The following is a 21566-nucleotide window of genomic DNA, read 5'->3' on the forward strand; positions in this document are numbered from 1 at the left end:
TCAACTCAAGCACTTCAACTTCTTTGGAATTATCTGTTTCTCAGCATTCTGTAACCAAAATTAATTTTTATAGAAATACTGAAAAGGAATCATGTATTTTTGGTTGTAATCACGTATTCAGATAAATCTAGGAGTGTCCTTCTTTAAGCTCCTACTCTAACCTTACTGTTTCAAAGATAGCAACAAGGAATCAAAGAATTTCATGTAACATTTAAATGCCCAGAGAACAAATAGAAGACAGAGAGGATATATACCAGAGCACTTTGTAAATTGTAGAGCATTATATACATTTAGGTTATTAAATTACATGAAACCTTTTAGACCATAGTTATATAACACACCTTCTTGAGGTGCTCTAAGTAATGATGATAAATGTGGTTATGAGTAAAATGGGGTATGTATTGGAACAAGAATGAAATCAAAGCAAATTTACTGCCAGATAAAATTATCAACTAGATAATTTATCAACTTTCTGATTTCTGAAACTCAGCTAAAAAAAACTGGCTTATACATATTGAATAAATAAAAGTAAAAAAATACAAAAACTCAGTATCTTCTTATAAATTGTTAATGAAGTAAATTTTATTTCTAAAAGTCAAATGAAAACGTAGTATTAGGCTCTTTGGTGAACTAGCTAAAAGTGAAATCATGACTGTGTGGGAGGAAACATATCAAGAGTGAAGAAAATGAGAAAAAGAAATGACTAAAATAGATAAATCATAACTTATTTGGCTACACCTGATAAGATACATCACATAAACACATAGGTAAATGAAAATTATGGTTTTACAATGATCCTGAGACAGAAATAAACCATTTTAAGTTTCGTATTCTGTAATATAGTTACATAATAAATGCTAAGAATAAGATTCATCACAATGAATGAAGAACAACAGCAAAAAAGTAACAAATAATTTAGAAATGTGTAGTAGCAATACAGCTTTATAAATTATAATATACTTCCTCTGTGGGTAAAAAGTACTAAAGCAAACAGCATCATTTTCATGATAGAAAAGGAAATTAATCAGTAACTGCAATCACAATTATTTTAGACTAAGAAAAAAAAAATAATGTAACTATAAGGAGATGTATAAGTAGATTCCTATTTCAGATAACAGAATGAGGGTCCTTTATAAAAATAATAGCAAGAAAGAAACAGATACATTTTGACATGTCTAACAGTTGGAAAACATAGAGAGCAATACTAATGACCAGCAAGTAGCAAATGCTATTTCATTTTTAAATAAAAGATAAGACCAGGGTATCACTGGCCATTTAGCTTAAACTCTGTGGTTGAAAAACTACTAGAGTTGCTTTTATCAGAAGCAGCCTAAAGTTTCATGGAGAGCCAGAGACTTAAGTAAGATAGCTAAAGCATCCCAACAAATCTGCAGTGTTACAAATTTATCTGATGTTTCTGAAGATACAACTGCACACAGTAAAAGACAAGAGACTAGCATTGTCGAGATTTCCATGACACATATCAAAAACACCACAGAGACTCACTTAGTTGATGAACTATTCATGAAAAATAAAGTAGGTAAAATAATAAACTAAAAAAGTACAGGTGGCTTGATATGAGAATTATATCTTTAAACTCATAGCAATGTAATCTCTGCTGTCAAGTGTGTACCATATCATCAGGCTATAGGTATAAAAAAACAACCATGAGGCTATCTAAAGATAACATTTCACCCGTCGAATGCTTAAATTTATTTATTTTTCCATCAGCTGTGGCTGTTTCTAAATTTAGATATATAAAAATGTGTACAATTCAGATTTTTCACAAAAGCATAGGTTGTACATTTTAATTGTATCTCACAGAAAAATGTTATGATTTTCATTTTAAGGGGTCAACTTAAATGAATTAATTTTGGAAAAGTGGTATAATTTTTTAGAAATCTGTTCTGAAATTCTAATTGTATTAAAACAACAAAGTTAAATACTGAGGTGGTTACAAGTTTTACTCGTTTTTGGAAACTGCTCATTGATTCACACTGAAAAGTAGCTATCTATCAATTTTCAAAGCAAGAAACCTGATTCCAAGAAATTCTGATTTCTATTATCAAAAAATTCACATCATGTATATTTTACATCATTCTACTTCATGAATATCTGACTAGGTAAGGAACAGCGGCTTGCCATTACTGAATTAAGAAATTCTGGTTGGTTGAAAGTAATCATCTACTCCATCTGGTTTGAAACTCAAAGCAGTATTTCATAACTACTGTAAAGTTCAGTTAGGAAGAAATCTATTTAATTTTCAAAGTAAAGTACCAATTTTCCAGGATTCAAGTACCTATATCAAATACAAAAATAATGCAGCCTTATGGGCAATATGCACAGCATACAATTATGAAAATATATGAATGAATACATAGTAGGAAAAAAAGGTGAGCCATTAATTCAGATACAATTACTTTAAATGCTTTTTATTTGCAACCTGCTACAGATCTTAGTTAGAAATCCCTTCTTTTGTCTCTTCAACTAAATGACTTCAATGAAGTAATTAATACTGGTAACAGTGCAACACATTAAAAGGGAGAATATGCAAAAACTTACTGTTCTTAGTACCAAAATCCCTGGAAAAAGGCAGGATGGCAGAATCAACAAGGGTATGTAAGCTCTATGTAAAAATTAAATTTTGCCTTGAAAATACTAGCAAGAGTTTAGAATGAAAAAACTATTGCTATAAAGTGTCTAAATCTCCCCAACCAGAGAACCAAACAGGGGTTACTAGTTCGAAACTAAAGCAAAACCATGGCAAAATGAGACTGTTAAAATGAAACACACTGGAAAAGAAAACATAAATTAGTAAATTATACATTTAAATAAATGCAGAATAGAGAAAAATATCACATTTTCAAACAGAAGTCAGAAATCTTGAAGATGTCATTTTAAGTTACACATTCTAGAAAATAATAAACTAAGAGCAATTAATTTTCCTGGTCACAGCCTTTTTAATGGGGATCACATCAAACAGAGCCTTTTTAATGGGGATCATATCAAAGACTAACTTGGAAAAAAATAATGGTGAGTTAATAGGTTTGCTTGGTGTGTGTACTGATGTTATGTCTAAAATCATTAGCAGAAGGCCATTTATATACTAAAAGAAGTGCTTACAAAGCTTGGGAATAGGCAAGGTTGGCAGACAAAAATCCCTATTTATATCACACACACAGACTACTTATTTTTGCTTTGGTTATCATTTTACCTGAGCTGTAGAAAAGGTCAGGTCTCTCGAGAATGTCTCCTTCATGGATGTATGGCTCAATTCGATCATCACCATACAAGTACTGCTCACTCTCATCCATCTGACGACTCTCTACCATCTCCAGCCACTGAGAGTTATGCCAGCGAAACTTTTCACTCTGAATTTTCTTAGCCCATTCTTCATCATATTCCTATTGCAAACAAAGTCAATTATTTTTATGTAAGCTTATGAAGGCACTTCCTTGGCACTCAGATAGCAGTACATTTAGCTTATAAGAAGAGAATTTTGGGGCCTTTGTTTGGGTCAGAGAAAACATTAAAAGTACCTGTTCAGAATTACTGTACATGATAATCAATAAAAATCAATTTATTACAAATATTAAGACATCTCTGTTTGGATTATCAATCAATCGCCATTGGCAATGGCAAAAACTGGAAAAGTTCAAATTTCACAAATTCTTTATCTAAGTATTACTAGAATTTAGGTAAGCAACCAGACTTCAGCTTTCAAAGAGTTTTGTGGCTATAATTACTGTGGCACTAATGACAGGTGGTTGAGCATTAAAATTACATCTTTCGCTGTATCTTTTTGTTTAGATAACATTTTTCAGTAGGAAAAAAAAAGCATTATTGAAGAATTTCTCCTAAAAACTGAAATGGTTTACTACAAAAAACAAATAGCAGAATTTAATTCAATTTTGTTTCAACCACAAAATAATAATGTCTTATTTGGTCATAATTATTTCTTTAAACATCTCCTGCTTTAACCATGAACTCTTGAGGAGCAAGACTGTGGCTTATTCATTGTATCTGTAGCATCTATTCACAAAGAACTTCATTGGTGCATGTTTTTGAAGGGCAAGTAGGCAAATTATTACAAAAGTTACAACTGAACCTATCTAGCTCCACAGGTTGTGGTTACTTCTGACAAGTGTATTCACTTAATTAATGGACAGTACCACTGATGACTTAGATGGGAAAAAGGCTTCAGGTATTTCTTGTTATCCTAATCACTGGGTTCTTAGTTTTAAATTCCTCTGTCTTTTCTTTAACACTTTTGTTTATAGCTATTTTTATTTTAAGTTGGAAAGGTGCCAGGCAATACTACTGTCCTCCAATAGTTAGGTTGATCATGATAACTAAGAGGTGGACCAAATATATATTTTAGGTAAATACTGAGCAATTTTCATACAAAGCCAAGTAAGGCTGAAGCCAAAACTGTCATCACAGAATAAATTTCTGGGATGTAAGAATACATATGAAATTTATAATAAATGTATTTATTATTATCAAAATTTTTCTTGTTAAATTTTAAGTTTCACATTATCAATATATCTCTTAGCAGTGTCAGCTGTTAGACTGTGTGTTCTATACTGTACAACTCTGAAACTATATAGATGTTACTTTTCAACTTAGGTTGGTGGAAGTAGAAGATATTTTTTGGCTATAGTACTGCTAATGGCAATTTTGCCACCAAATTATTAACCGTTCATTCTTTCTAGTGGTTATCTATTAAAATTCCTATTAGTTGTCAGTTTATTTCCTAATATAATTATTTAAAATTAAATTGTATAAAAGAGTTATCATAAATATTATTGCATTTTACTTAAAATAATAAATATTAATTCAACTGTTATAATCACAATATTTAATAGAATATGCCTTATAATACTAGATATCCTAGTAGACCTACATTAAATACTGGAACTAATTTGAGTGGTATTGTTTCTTTCATGAATAGTAGTTTGTTTCACTTGGCAAGAGGTATAAAACTAACTTTTCATTTTGGTAGAAAAATTTAAAATTTGATTATCTGAATGAAGAAGTATCCAAGGAAGATGACAGACATATGTTTTGAATGTTTTATTATAATTTAAGTTCAAGCATGTGGATTCCTAGTGTAAGAACAGAAGTTGAAATCATCGAGCACCCAAAGCATGTAAAATATGGGGTTTGCTATTCCACTAAGGCTAAAACTTGCTTCTTGTGAATATCTGTGAAACGTTACAGGGGTACGTATAATTTAAAAAAGTAAATCCTTCCCTGGTGGTCCAGTGGTTAAGACTCTGCACTTCCAATGCAGGGGGCACAGGTTCGATCCCTGGTCAGGGAACAAAGGTCCCACATGCTGCATGGTGTGGCCAAAAAAATAAAATAAAAAAGTAAATCCTTAAACTGCATATCCATAAAAATGTATTTGGCCTAGTAAGTAATGTTCTGCACAAAGAAGAAAATTCACGCTTATTCTATGAGTTATCATCTCTACCCTTCTTGTAAGATTTTACTATTCTAGTTTAATAATAAAAATACATCTAATAAATGTAGAAATGTGTAATAAATAAGCTGTTTTCATCACAAACAACAGCCTTTCTAACTTAAGCCTTATTATCCTTTAAACTTACTGCAATGTTCTTATTAATGAACCTACACACACAAGGCTGAGTTTTTTTGTTTAAAGACTATCTACACTATATTTGACAGAAGTCCAAACACACAAACCAAAAACATCCATGAGACTCCATGGCTAGCTTGTGACACTAAAGCTTGACTTCTTAGTGTCTTGGGAAAGCTGATTTTCCAATGCAGTGAGTTAGCATCAGATTTAATAAGACTACCCTTATGCTGATCTGAATTCCTTTAAAGCTTTTGCCTTCCTTTTATTATGATTATTTTTTAGTATCAGTTTACGACTGAGCAAACCCACAGACCCAGGGCATCTCTTAACATTATAAGGCCAAAAAGTACAGTAACAATGATATAGATTGTACTATTTTCTTTATTAAAGATAATTTTATTCTTATTTTAAGTATTTTTGTACAATAAAACAACAGGCTTACTTTTCTATGACTAACATAATGAGTAACATGTACATTATTGTTTACTGGATAACAACTATGGTTGTCTTCTCAGCTCTTCAGAAAAAAAACAAAAACAAATTTTCTCCCTCAGTAAATATGAAACAGAATATGTTATTCTATATCAAGCTGAGTAATCGTTTAGGATATAGAAAATTATGTTCTGCAGAAGATCCAACAATGATTACAGATTCCTACTACAATGAATCCACTACAATGACACGTGGAGTTTTCACAAAAGATGGCCTTGAGACTTGTTAAATACAGCAAGCTTTTTGTTATAGATCATAGGAAAGAAAATGGCAAAAAACCCTGACCAAACAGTATCAAGGCCTTAAAGTCTCAAGCAGTTATGACTTTTTGAAAACATTTGGAGTTTTATGATTATAAAACTATTTCCATTATAAAACTATTTCCTGACTGAAAGTTGGAAATTATAGAAAAAATACCCTAATGTCTTGACCTTAGATAGAACCACAATAAATACTAGTATATACTAGTTTTCAGTGACTTTCTTAATTCTAATATTAACAGCTAACTTTGGAGGATGTTTTAAAACATGCATTTTTAAATTTAGAGGCTAAGCATAAAACATTATTAAGATATTATACTTGTGCCATAAAGGTCTGTTCTAGTTTGTGATAATGCAGCCTCAGGTATTCGAATATTTACCAAATGTAGCATCCTGGAATGAAGCATGTTATGAGGAACACAATATTTGTTTAAATATTTTCATTTCTTTTTCCTTAATAGCAAATTGGTTAGAATAAAAAAAGATAGTACAGTTTTGCTATATGATGCTGTATTTTTCATCTTTATGTTTCTGAAACACTGATTTTTATGTTCCATATTTCTTGAAAATTAAATATTTTAGCTTATGGATGTTGAAGATCTATTTATCAACCGTAGTGAATTAATAGGTTAGGACAGCGGTCCCAAGAATTTTAGATTTTAGAAACGTTCAAAAGTAAATCTGTGGGACTTGGGACTTCCCTGGTGGTGCAGTGGTTAAGAATCCACCTGCCAGGGCTTCCCTGGTGGCGCAGTGGTTAAGAGTCCGTATGCCGATGCAGGGGACACGGGTTCGTGCCCCGGTCCAGGAGGATCCCGCATGCCGCGGGGCGGCTGGGCCCGTGAGCCGTGGTCGCTGGGCCTGCACGTCCGGAGCCTGTGCTCCGCAGCGGGAGAGGCCACAGCAGTGAGAGGCCCGCGGAGCACAAAAGAAAAGAAAAAAAGAATCCACCAGCCAATACAGGGGACATGGGTTCGAACCCTGGTCCAGGAAGATCCCACATGCCGTGGAGCAGCTAAGCCCGTGCGCCACAACTACTGAGCCTGTGCTCACGAGCCACAACTACTGAGCCCGAGTGCCACAACTGCTGAAGCCTGCGTGCCTAGAGTCCGTGCTCCGCAACAAGAGAAGCCACTGCAATGAGAAGCCCGCACACCTTAACGAAGAGTAGCCCCCGCTCGCCGCAACTAGAGAAAGCCCGTGTGTAGCAACGAAGACCCAATGCAGCCAAAAATAAAGAAATACATAAACGAATATATTTATTTATTTATTTATTTATTTTTATTTTTTGTGGTACGTGGGCCTCTCACTGTTGTGGCCTCTCCCATTGTGGAGCACAGGCTCCGGACACGCAGGCTCAGCGGCCATGGCTCAGGGGCCCAGCCGCTCCGCGGCATGTGGGATCTTCCCGGACCGGGGGCATGAACCTGTGTCCCCTGCATCGGCAGGCGGACTCTCAACCACTGCGTCACCAGGGAAGCCCGTAAATTTATTATTTTAAAAAAGTAAATCTGTGGGACTGATATTAAATGTAAATCAACTTCCACCTACTATTACTGTTTTATAAAAGAAAGGCCATTTTAAGACTAAAAATGTGAGAAAGACGATCTCAAAATAAAGATACACCTTCCCAACACTAAAACACTTTAACTTTACAATTACAACTCCTCCCCAGTTCTGGTCTCTCTCTTCTCTTTCCTCTCTCACTTTCACACACACACACACACACACACACACACACACACACACACTTTTTTCTTTTCCCTCTCTTTTCCATTTTAGTGAAAACCAGTGAAAGCTTTATCATACCCCAGTGGACCAGCATATTCTGGAATCCCTAGTCTCAGCTATCTTCTGTATCTATCCTCAATGAGTATAGTTTAATAGCCCTGGCAAAGTCATACTTTCTTTGTGTCTCAGAGTCTGAATTTATAGACACTAATAATGTGGTATGGTATAATACAAAGAACATTGGATAAGGGCCAAGAGACTTGGGTTCTCCTTCTAGTTCTGATAGTAACAGAAATATGCAACCTTCTAAAGGTATTTTAAAATCTGTTGGTCTCAGATTCTTCAATTGTAAAATGAAACAAATCTAAGATTTATTCAAGTTCTAAAATTCCTCAAATACAAATCTATAATTAATACCATTACCTCATACAGCTGTTGAAATAACTATCCCCCCAAACTGCAGAATAATAGCAATATACAGAGGTCATCTTTTAAAAATTACATAGCAATTCTAAATGAATATTGTATCAAAATTTAATAAATTCAACATATATCAATTAAAACCAATTCCCTCTAACCCCTCTCCCCCAAATCTCTACCTCCCTCTTATATCACTGTCCCCTCATTATCAGAAAATAGATATGGGAATTCAGGGATGTCATAGCTCAAACACAGGCAAGAAATGTCATCAAAATTTATCAAGTTATTGTGGAAATACTCTAGGAATATAGTTGTTTTTTCTTCATTTTTGAAATGCTTCTTTTCAAAAGGAGTGCACCGATATCCTTGCTTTGGGACTCTAGTTTGTCTTGTATTTTAAGGTACACATGCTTTGTCTTTTATTTTCTTCTCAGCTCCTGACATTATGACCTTAAGCACTAGTTTTCATAAATTCTAAAGTGTCACAAAAGACTTATGGTTTGATTTTATATGGAATGTGCCATCCTTTTTGAAGTCCTATATCATTTTGTTTACTGCTAAACCACTGAAACATTATGAAGCCTTAACCAGCTTATTATCAGAGCCTGTTCACTATCAGGAAAACTCTTTGTCACTGGCTTCCGTCACACCTTGTATCTGATTAACACACTACAGGGTAACACAGAGTTACATAGATCTGCTTTGTGTTCTAACGTAACTGATGGAAAACAGATTTTCCTTTCTCCTTTAACGTGGCTGCCCCCTAATTGAGAATGTAATATGGTTTATTTAATACAATTCTTCATACTAAATTAAAGCAGATCTAGAGTAATTTAGTTGCTCATTAAGATTAAGGTAGTAGCTGCTAAAAAGATGCCTTTCATAGCTTAGAAAATACTTCTCCCAATGATATGTATATATTATCTATATTTATCTAACACATAATTAAACACACATACATAATAGAGTTGTTGACTTTTATGCACATACTACCTATTTCTTAATAGTATTGTCCCAAATGTTGCCCTTTAGTCTTGACTATGGCATTTTCTAACCAGACCTCAAAGTACAATTATCTCTTCAACTTCTGTTTAAAGCACTGAGGAGGCTCATCTGTGTAATATCATTTCAAATATCATGTCCACAGAGTAAAAGATATAACTAAATAAAATGTATTTAAGCAAGGAATCATGACTTTTCTTTCATACCATGCTTGTTTTTTTTTTTAAATCCAACTGCTGACAATTAAAAAAACCAATAAAGTAACATGCATAATACTGGCAGGGAATACACACACATGCATATATATATATATATATATATATATATATATATATATATATGCATGTAAATTCTAATAAACTAGAAAAATATCTTAAATTTCTGCCTTTCAGATTTGTGCAATATAAAAATGAACTCCATAAGAGGGCTAACCACTAAAACCAACTGGGTTTATCTCACGAAGCCCAATTTGACTGTATGGAATTGAGAAATTAACATCAAACTTACAAATCCGAGAAATGAAAATTTGCCAAGACTGTAGAACAAGAAGCAACTCCACCTGCTTTGGAAAGAACATTTTAGAAGTTTCTGTCAACAACTCACTTGAAAATCCCCGCTCTGTGCCCATAACCGACCTGCAAGCCAATTAAAAGTAAAAACCTTCTACCCATTTTACCAATCCCTACCCATTCATGGTTTTGAAATCCTGTCCTGAAATAACCTGAGTTTTAAGCTAACCCTAATCCTAACCCTATGAAACTTTCTCTATAACTTCCCTTTCAAGATATTATAAGACATTTTTAGGGCTTCCCTGGTGGCGCAGTGGCGCAGAGAGTCCGCCTGCTGATGCAAGGGACACAGGTTCGTGCCCCGGTCCGGGAAGATCCCACACGCCGTGGAGCGGCTGGACCCGTGAGTCATGGCCGCTGAGCCTGCGCGTCCGGAGCCTGTGCTCCACAACGGGAGAAGCCACAGCAGTGAGAGGCCCGCATACCACACACACACACACAAAAAAGATATTATAAGACATTTTTAAAAAGTGTTCTCCCTTGCTAGACGTTTATTATTAATAAATCCACCTTTTCTGTCTGACACAGGCTTCCCCCGGTAAATTTTGTGGGGACTATAACAGTTGATGTCTTAGAGGTTACATGTAAACCTACATTAGTTTATCTCACTTCAATATACCAGTCTTATTAAATATAATTGTGTCTATCCTAGAATGAAGATAGCACCTTGTTTTCGTAGTTTAAAATAATTCCAGATTATTTTAATACACACAATTTGCCAATGATCAAAATTAAGAGTTAAAAGAGAAAAAGCTGCCATTCAAAATCTTAGTGACACAAACCTGTGTTAGTATCAAATCACATGTAGGCCTGTGGCTGGCTAGAAAGACAACAGACATCAGTATTTTACCAGAGAACATTCCCTTCTAGGTACATTCCCTTCTCCATAAACATCCTGTAGATACAACGTGCAATGCATTAGTACAGAATATCTATTGACAGCCCATGTAGTAGTACTGCTCCTGAAAGGCCAGTTCATGTCTAGACGACAGTATCCTGGTGTCTAGATTGTAAACTTTTATATTCTAGAGACTTCGTGTTGTTTTTTATTCCCAGTGTCAACCTTAGTTGTCTGGAACACAGTATGTGCTTAATAAACATGTATTAAATGTTTGACAACCCAGTAATGTCAGGGGAGGAAATTGTTTACTAATTGGGGAGGAATCTGAGGTTCTCAAATACTTCATACAAAGCTGAGGAAGGACTGAGGGATAAAAATCTAATTGGGTTTTCAGAAGCTCTCTATGTATAGAGGGTTCTGATCTTCCCTTGATGATCTTCAAGGCTTGGAAGAGAAAAGGCAATGATCAATTGCTGTATAATTCCCTTGGAAGATGAGGAAGCTAGGCTCCTCTCTCCTGGCCTCCGTTCTCTTCTCTGCAGCTACCCCATTCCCTGCCTCCCAAAGCTACATGCAAAGCCTAGTCAGACAGGCAACAATTTGCTGATGAGGCAACAGAGACTGCATCACCAAACACGTAATCCTCTACGGTACAAAGAGTACTATGAACACATATCTGTTTCAATTCACCAATTGAGGGCCTGGGCCTAAATACATTAAACACTTCATCACTAATATAACATTTCTATAATTTGGGGAAAGAATACTTTACTGCAGAGGGCATATTTCCCTAAGGTTTGCAAGGCATCTAATTTTTCTTGGTATTATTCCATTATGTTTGTCTTGAGTGCAAGAAGTTTGCTTTCTTAAAGATAAATCGCCTTAAGCTACAAATATTCCCACTCTTTCTGTATTTTTTTGATCATAGCCATGCCAAGAATACTCGGAAATCAAAATCTAGAGGTAAAAAAGAAAAAGAGTCTTAAGAAATCATCCACTTCCATTTTAGGCAGGTTTCTAACAAACTATTTTAGAAAGTTGGTTATTTAGCTGTTACTAATGATAACTGGACAGACTTCACATTCTCCCTTGACAGCCTATTTCTAGTGTTTCATCATCTTTGCTGTGTCTAATCAAAGTTTCTCCTGTTTCAAATTAAGTCAATTTCCTCTTGTTTTACTCTTTAAAAAGATTTGGGACAAGCAAATAACACCCTATGTTGTGATCAGTAATAGAGTCTGAGCTCAAAGAACTAAAGAATGGCAGCCACGTCCCAAGTGGACTTGAGAAGCTGTCTTTTTACTGATGCATTAAAATGCCCCACTCCTCAAATTTCTTCCAAATGAGGCCCAGCAAACCAGGAGTATAACTTTGGTCTGAGGTTAGTCTGGTTTGGTCTGATAAATTGAGTCCAAATCCAAATTAGTCACCACAGATTCAGAACATGGGTAATTTAACATATGGGGCACTTCTACACTAGCAAAGGTAGCTTCCTATTTCTCTACACTGTCCTAATCAACACCTTTCAGTAAATTGACCTATTCTGTTAACTTCCCTGACATGAAGTCTTAAAGTGCCAAATTCAGCCATTTTTCAGGACAATCTTAAAGTAAACTAAAAATAGAAATATGTCTGGCCAAAATATATATTCCAAATAACTTTCCAGAGTTTAAATCCAAACTGTGAACAGATTATCTTCCCATATCATTTTAAAAGTTGAACAGAAAATAACATAAATAATTAAATGTACTAAGGAAAGGAAACGTTGATCCAGATATTTAATCTATAATATAAACTTCACAACTTGGTGTGAATTTTGGTTTAGTTTGAACAAAACATATTGAGTGACCATCATGTGGCAGAGGCTCATATATATTTTCTCTAACTTCTTTAATCCTCAGAAGTGTCACTGTAAACTAAATCTTCAAAAAGTTAAATGAATTGCCTGAGATTATTCAGCAGGTGAGAGAACTAGAATGAGCTGTATTCTAAATGCAATACTCTATTGGATCAAGTTGCCACTTCATAGAGGCCAAAAGTTGAATCTAAGATCAGAATCCCTACTCAACTGAGAAGGGAAGAAAAATGTTTTGGGAAGAAGCTGCCCCTGGTGGTGCAGTTTCCTATTACCAAGATAAAATTGAGCCAGGGCCTTGAATCCTACAAGGTGTATAATAGCAGAAAGGTATAAAAACATTCTTCTAGCAGAACATGGGATGTTTCCAGAGTCTGGCGCCCACCTATCAGCTGTATTGTACTATTTCTTCTCTTCTAAGAACCTCAGCTATGATTATGACTCAGTTGAGTAGCACGGCATAGGACTTCCAGATCACATGAATAATTCACATGTGAATATCTTTAAATATTCTTAGTTTAACAACTCTAGTATTTCTGAGTATCTTTTTAGACTTAAGTTTTACAAAGTACGAAATGAAACAATCTAAAATTACTTGGCACCACATCAAATACTTACTTTGTAAGTCCAGTGTAGAGAGGTATAGAGAGATTAGGTGAACTTTCAGATTACTTGTTCAAATTTGTTTTATACTAACTCACATGATCAGACAGCATCTTAGGGAACCAGACAGAGCTAGCTGATATATCACCAGTTTCATTTTGCTGATTCTTCTTGGAAGTCCTCTTATTCACAAGGCTTTTTATGAATGTAATAATCTAAAATAATTTGCTTTGTGATTTTATATTTTAACTCTGACCAGGATTTATAAGTTCTTGCAAGGAGGGTAGGATCAACAAAGTAAAATGAAGACTAAAAATATTCATTGGATTTAGAAAAATGAAGGTCAAGGTGACTTTCGTAAGCACCACTTCAATGCAGTAATGGAGGCAGAAGCAAGAATTGGTAGAAAGGAGAAAGGGGAATGTAGAAAGGAGGATGGGAAAGTGAAGAAATGAAGGAAATAATATGTAGACATTTTTTTCAAAATGTTGATTCTAGAGAGAAAGAGAAAGCTAGGACAGAAGACACAGGGTGGGGATAACTCCTGATAACTCCTGTTTAAAATGAGAGGCTTGGGCCCAGAGCTTAGAAATAATTGGGAATGAAAATTTTATCTTATGACAAATAAATTCACATTTTGCAATAAATATTTTTATAAGACTAAGCTGGCCTTTTGGAACTACCACTAGCCTGTATTCTAAACCAAACATACCTAATATATAAATCTAAACATATTTTTACCTTCCATCTACTTTTTCTCAAAAGAAGGTAATTTTAAAAGTATGATAAAAGCAATTCATAACAGACTGACATCTCTCTTTTCCTCATTGCTTAAGGTAAGATAATCAGATATAGAACTTTAAGAAGTTTCTTACTCTTATACTATATACTTTATATACAACAATGACATTAGTGATCTAGAAAATAGTACATGAGTCATGATATTGTTCATAAACCCTGTGATCAGTGGCTTATATGTATGAAACATCTTGGCGAAGCAAGGATTTAATACATAAAGCTTCCCTATTTTAATTTAGATATCAAAGGTAAAATGTGAAGATTTAGTTTTAGTTTTAAGCCAATAATGGTTTAAAGATTTAGTTTTAAGCCAGTAATGATATATTTTGTCAAATCCAAAAAAACAGATGAAATCAAATAAGATGAATTTCTAAAATAAAATGCATGAAATGGACCAGAAAGTACCTGGTGGTAATCTGACTTTGTAATGAAATCACTAGCAGAAATGCCAACTTAGAGGATTTCAAGGAAGGTGTTAATTGATTATTTAAACTGCTACTCTGATCCTTTTAAAACACTTAAGTAAAACTTTGAAAAAATACTGTATAGGCTATATTCAAGAAATTTTTTACAGGATAAGCCGAAATAAACAGTGTAAATCCAGTCCAAAGAAGGAAGTAGGTTGTGCATGTGCGTATGCCATAGGTGAGAAAAATATTCAAAGTAATCCAGCATCTAGCACATACCAGGTACAAGGGTCAAGTCCAGGCAGAAGGGCAGCACAATGTCTGAAGAAAAGTCTGCACAGTGAGCAAGTTTCTAATCCAGGGCTCAGATTATCCCTCTGATCGAATTCTTACAGTTACATATACTTTAAAAACTTCTAAAGTCATGAATAACATTAAAATTTGGGGGTGTTTCATCATTCCAAAGCAACTTATAAAACAAATCTATGTCTACAACAAAAATTATCAAAGAATTGAAAAAATAGTTGATATAAGATTTGATTTATTAAAAAAATGTAATGGCCAAACTGCAAAGTTGACTGTGTTGAGTTTTGGCAAAACTGTCATCAAACTCCCTGCTTCTCTGCAATAATTTTTCTGAAAAACAAGTGATTCTGAGATGGCATTTAGACCAGATCTAAAACTCTGAATATGTATAAAACCTCTTTAAGTAAGGAGCCTATACTTAAAAGTTGAAAGCCAAAGTCTTAATAATTTTTAAACAGTGAATTTAGTGGGCAGAAGACCTAAACAGACATTTCTCCAAAGAAGACATACAGATAGTCAACAGGCCATAAAAAGATGCTCAACATCGCTAATTATTAGAGAAATGCAAATCAAAACTACAATGAGGTACCACCTCACACCAGTCAGAATGGCCATCATTAAAAAGTCTACAAGTAACAAATGCTGGAGATGGTGTCGAGAAAGGGGAACCCTCCCACACTGTTGGTGGGAATGTAAGCTGGTGCAGCCACATGGGAAACAGTATGGAGGTTCCTCAAAAAACTAAAAATAGAGCTGCCATTATGATCAAGCCATCCCACTCCTGGGCATATAACTGGACAAAACTATAATTCAAAAAGATACATGCATCCCTATGTCCATAGCAGCACCATTCACAATAGCCAAGACATGGAAACAACCTAAATGTCCATTGACAGATGGATGGATAAAGAAGATGTGGTACATATATACAATGGAATACTACTCAGCCATAAAAAAGAATGTAATAATGTCCTTTGCAGCAACATGGGTGGACCCAGAGTTTATCATACTACATGAGGTAAATCAGAAAAAGAAACACAAACACCAGATGATATCAGTTCTTTGTGGAATCTAAAATATGACACAAATGAACTTATCTACAAAACAGAAACAGACTCACATACATAGAGAATAGACTTGTGGTTGCCAAGGGGGTTAGAGAGGGATGGAGTGGGAGTTTGGGGTTAGCAGATGTAAACTACTATACATGGAATGGATAAACAACAAGGTCCTACTGTATAGCACAGGGAACTATATTCAATATCCTGTGATAAACCATAATGAAAAAAATATTAAAAAGAATGTATGTATATGTACAACTGAATCACTTTGCTTACAGCAGAAATTAACACAACATTGTAAATCAACTATACTTCAATTAAAAAGTGAATTTAGTATCATTGCATCTTCTGAACTTTACCAAAATTCAAATTCAATGTGTACATTGAATGCAAAGCTCTAAACAGGTGTACAATGTCTCTTTCGCCCCACAAAATAAAGACTATTATACTTTGTGTAGGAAGAAAAATTACTTACCGCTATAATATCTAATGTATTATCACAGACTTTTCGGATTTCATTATTTTTATCATGCATCAGATCTATGAGATATGCTGGAGCCTCTAAATAAAAAGTGGTTAAAGAAACAAACTGTGTTTGAGATTGCAGCTATTCAGTCATGTGAGAGAATCCTGCATTTCTCTAAATTCAAATGTTAATCTGAAACTTCAAATTTTAAAAGAAAATCATTACTACAAGATGACCAAAAATATTTTAATATTTCATTTATTTAAAAAACATGGATAATAGGGATAAGAAAGGGGGGGGGAACTAGATAAAAATGGGTAAGGAAAACAGAGCCAGTAAATCTTAGAACATCCAAGGCCATATTTTTGAAAACATGAAACTTGTGAAATTAACTAAAGAAGGAGCTCTACAGCTGCATAGTTGTAAAACTTTGATTGACCTGACCCTCTTAAAAGTTCAGAAAAATTAATTTCACACAAAAATTCACATACAAAATATTTCACACAACAACAGAAAAGAATCATAGTCAAATCCCATATATGGGTATGGTTATTATAAGGAAGAGAAAACATAAGACATTTTCACATAAAAGCTGGAAGCTGCAACGGTAATATTTCAAAAAGAAATAAAAGAATTTAAGAAATCAATAGATATATATGAAAGAACAATATGAATCAGAATTAGAAAATTCAGAGAAACAATTCCAGAAATAACTAAAAATAAACATAAACATCATTTCAAATATATAAAAACTAAGTTTATAGTAATGCAAGAGTAAATAAAAGCAACAGATAAAACTCTAAGTTAAACAGAAGGTAAAAAAGAAGAAAATTTGTAAAATTTTAAAAAATGAAAAGAAATTAAAAAGATTAGAAAATGACAGATACTAAAGATAGGCAAAGAAGATCCAACATAATATTGATAGAAATTCTAAAGAAGACAACCAAAGCAACAGAACAAATACTATAAACTACAACTCAAGAAAATTTGCCTAAAATTAAAAAAAAAAAAGACGAAACTATATACTGAAAGACTATATTTGCATACTTGGAAAAATCAAGCAAGGATGATGAACACCAAGTCAAATTCTAATAAAACTACTTGGCTTTAAAAAAACCCAGAAACATACTTTGGTCTTCCTGGCAAAAAGATTGAGTCACTTATAAGGGAAAAAAAAGTAAACTGTCATCAGACTTTATGACAGATAATTAGTAGACTACAGACTTCTCATTGGCAGCAATTCAAGGTGGAAAAATACCTTCAAATTGCTGAGGAAAATAACTGGAAATCGAGAATTCCATATTCTGCTAAATTATTATTAAAGAGGACAAACGAGTTATTTTCAGATACAGATATATTTATTATTCATAGATGTTCACTAAGCAGTATAAGAGAATGTAATCAATTATGAAAGAAAATCAATGCAGAAAAATAGAGGAACTGAATTCAAGAAAAAACAGTAAATGAGGAAACATACTATATTATTTAACATTGTATAAATCCTAAATAAGCACTAGTTTTTAAAAAGGGATAATCAAAATAATAATTTTAAAATGTTATAAAAATTTTATGTTATAAAAATGAGGTGAAATTACAATACTAGAGAGCAACAAATAACATGGACGATGGAAGTGGAGACATTAGACTTACAAGTAGAAGAACAGATATATTCGTTTAGAACTTGGTGAGAATGCACGATGAACTTTAAGACTAACACAAAAGAAAAGAAATGGAATGTATAAATAACAAGTAGGGGAAAACGGAAGAATAAAGAAAACTCAAATCAATAAAGAAACCTCAATGGATCTGAAAGAGGCAGTGAAGAAAGAGAAAGCTATAATCTCCAATACTTAAAGTTGTTCTTGGTTAAAACTATTTGAAACAAAGGCCACAAGTTTCTAACAAGAAACTCTGGCACATGTGTACAAGCAAATGACATTTTTTGAGGCAATGATTATAATGCCAAAAAAATTTTATCAAGTTTCATAGCAAGTGGCAAAGACAGAGGTTAACCCAGATCTTCTATTCATCAGTGCTACTTACTATTTTTGGGAGGGAATAAAAGGGATATATTTAAAATGTAGAAAAATATACAGAAAAATATATCTGTGTACACTCAAATTCATTTTTAGAAAAATCTGTAAAGAATATGGTGTTTATTGCCTCTTTTCTCTACTGTAATGTAAGCTCCATTAGGGTAGGGACTTGGTCTATTTTGTTCACTATGGTATCCCCAGCTCTGAGAATATAATAGGGGCTCAATAAACTTTTATTTAATAAATAAATAAATAAGACCTACTCTACATACTACCCATGGATTTTGTGAGGATAAGATGAAAATAAAATTCTTAGGAAACTTTGGAATTCTCAGGGAATCTAAAAGGATCTAGTCTAATTTGGTTTGTTTTATTTTTCATGCTGAAACTGTTGGGATTATATGAAAATTAATTATTATTATAGCACTGGTTCTCAATTCCTAAGAGTTGTGCTGAGAGCCATTTTTAATATTTCAAACAGCTTAATATAAATCATATATTTACTAAAATAAGTCTACACCAACCATTTCAAAATGTCGTTTCTTTCATTCCATTAAAAATTTTATCAAATAATGTTGATCAGATTTTCTAACTTAAAAAATTGGAAAAAGCAATGATTTCCTGACTAATAAATTTTATTTAAAATATTTAAGGGCTTCCCTGGTGGCTCAGTGGTTAAGAATCTGCCTGTCGATGCAGGGGACATGGGTTCGAGCCCTGGTCCGGGAAGATCCCACATGGCGTGGAGCAACTAAGCCCGTGCAACACAACTACTGAGCCTGTGCTCTGGAGCCTGTGAGCCACAACTGCTGAGTCCATGTGCCACAACTATTGAAGTGCACACGCCTAGAGCCCATACTTCGCAACAAGAGAGGCCACCGGAATGAGAAGCCCGCGCACTGCAATGAAGAGTAGCCCTCGCTTGCCGCAACTAGAGAAAGCGGCACGCAGCAACAAAGACCCAACGCAGCCAAAAATAAATAATAAAATAAATAAATAAATTTATAAAATATTTAAGTATATTGATTTCATAGAGAAAAATCACAGTAAAATGCTTAAAATTATGGTGAAATGTTTAAATAATAATTTTAAACTATGTTACAAAATACGAGACATACTCAAATATCATTGACATCAACAAAAATCCTGTTTTTTGAAAACCAAAATATTGGGCTGTAGCCCTTCAGCAATCTTTATCCAATCTTAAGACATGGACTAAAGCATCAGATCTAATATTCCTTGATGCTTTTGTAAAAATTTTAATTCAGCAGATCTTTTATCTCCCACTCCCACCATTATCAACATGTTATATTCTTCAGAATAACTATTTAAAAAGTATTGACTTTAGATTCAATGGCTTAACAAAAATCGCACTTGGGAGAAAATGAAAAGAAAGTTACACTGAGAAGAAAAAATCAAATACAAGTAGCCTTAATAGTGTGAGCTTTGGTAATAAGGTACTGAGAGTACATTTAAAACAGACAGACCAGAACAGAGGTAACACTTATTCACTGTGTGTCAGGTACTTGGTATGTACTTTAAACGCTTCATTCTTCTTTAGTCCTAAGGAAGAAACACTATGAGATGACACATAAACAAGGGGCTGTCTTCCAAAGAAGTTACCTAGAAAAAGCTATACTTTCACTTTAATGTTTTCTAATATGTGTTTCTTACAGTGACTTCTGGAGTTATATAAACCTTCTCTACATAAAATATTCTTTTAGAGATTCTCAACCCAGAAAAGCATAAAGGCTCCAAGAAGACCCTGCAGCAATAATATCTGTTTAACTTTAACTCAGTGTTTCCCAAACTCATTTATCACAGAACCTTTTTTCTGTGATAATTAAGCAACTATTAATTAAGCAACTATTAATTCTAAAGGAACACATGCCATGGAACACAGCTGAAAAGTTATTCCAACAATGTTAACATTGCTCAAAAGTGTATTTCGAATTTATCTTTCTGGGAGAGTTAGTTTATAAGCCACATTTTAAAAATATTTATTACTTTATGATAAAAAGAGTTCTCTCTAGTGAAGCTGTTACAGCAAAATAGTATTTGCATTTTGACAGCCCTTAGCAAAATGAACATTTCTCAATTAAACTTGCTTTAATCAGACTTGACTCTTGGAGACCTTATATGGTTCCAGAAATTCAACTTGTCCTCAAAAGCAAGGCAATGTTAATACTTAAAGCATGTGTTATTGGCTCTGAACACCAGAGGAGCCTCAAAATGTTTTGAGCAATAGCCCAGTGTATAAAAAAGTATCCCAATTAAATTTTAAATTTTAAAAGAGCATTAACCATTTAGACACATGAATTCATTGACTAAACAAGTTCTAACCACATGGCAGGTACTATGTTAAGTTTTGGGTATGGATAAAAGGAAGACAAAGCCAGTCCTTGAGCTAGAGGGGCTCAAAATCTTTTGGTAGAGACAGGCATATAAATACATAATTTAAAGTACTTTATTAGAGGTGAAAAATAAAGAAATTACTCCCAATGGTAAGAAGGTAGGCACAGGATTAGAAAGGCTTAACTGAGAAGATGGCTTATAAAAGTATCTTTGATGAGTTGGAGACTGTCAGGTAAAAAAAAAGAAGAAAAATGCATCTGAGTTTGACAAGGCATATGAAGAGGGAATAAGTTATGACAGCGAGGGTAATGTCTGATAAATGATGAGAAATTTGGTATGCTAAGAGAAACTGTATTATAAGGTTAAAGGGAAACTTTGGAAAAATAGGTTAAGGTCAGGTTATGAAGAGCTATATGCAAAAAACAATTTAGATTTTTCATATGGGTAATGAACGATTTTATGCAGTATTTGAAAGCAGTTTTTTTTTTTTTTGTACACAAATAAACAGACCACCACAATTGAAAAAAAACAAAAATCACAAAGATTCAGCTTAGATACCACATCCACTGCTAGCCTTTCATGACATTCCCAGACTTGGTTTATATATATCCTCTCCTGTGCCTGATGTACATACCTTTATGACACTGATTACACTGGATTTTAATTTTATATTGATTTACTTGTCTAGCCTTCCAATTAGACTATAAACTCCTTGAGTACAGGGACTGACACTTTTATATGTCCAGCACTTAAAAC

General features: G+C 33.8%; 1 protein-coding gene and 1 non-coding gene across 3 annotated transcripts in view; one reads left to right on the top strand and one right to left on the bottom strand.

Annotated features, from left to right (window-relative positions):
- Positions 1-21566, bottom strand: part of KIFAP3 (kinesin associated protein 3) — a 162509-nt gene that overhangs the window by 32578 nt on the left and 108365 nt on the right. For both annotated transcript variants that reach the window (XM_007458132.1, XM_007458133.1), the window contains 2 exons: positions 16429-16514; positions 3215-3404 (listed from right to left, as the gene is read on the bottom strand). In XM_007458132.1, coding sequence (XP_007458194.1) covers positions 3215-3404; positions 16429-16514 — 276 coding nt within the window. The remainder of the gene's footprint in view (positions 1-3214; positions 3405-16428; positions 16515-21566) is intronic.
- Positions 5254-5326, top strand: TRNAG-UCC (transfer RNA glycine (anticodon UCC)). Its single transcript has one exon. It is a non-coding gene; the product is annotated as a tRNA-Gly (tRNA).

The sequence above is a fragment of the Lipotes vexillifer genome, unplaced genomic scaffold (genome assembly GCF_000442215.2).
Source record: "Lipotes vexillifer unplaced genomic scaffold, Lipotes_vexillifer_v1.1 scaffold189, whole genome shotgun sequence".
Taxonomy (NCBI): domain Eukaryota; kingdom Metazoa; phylum Chordata; class Mammalia; order Artiodactyla; family Lipotidae; genus Lipotes; species Lipotes vexillifer.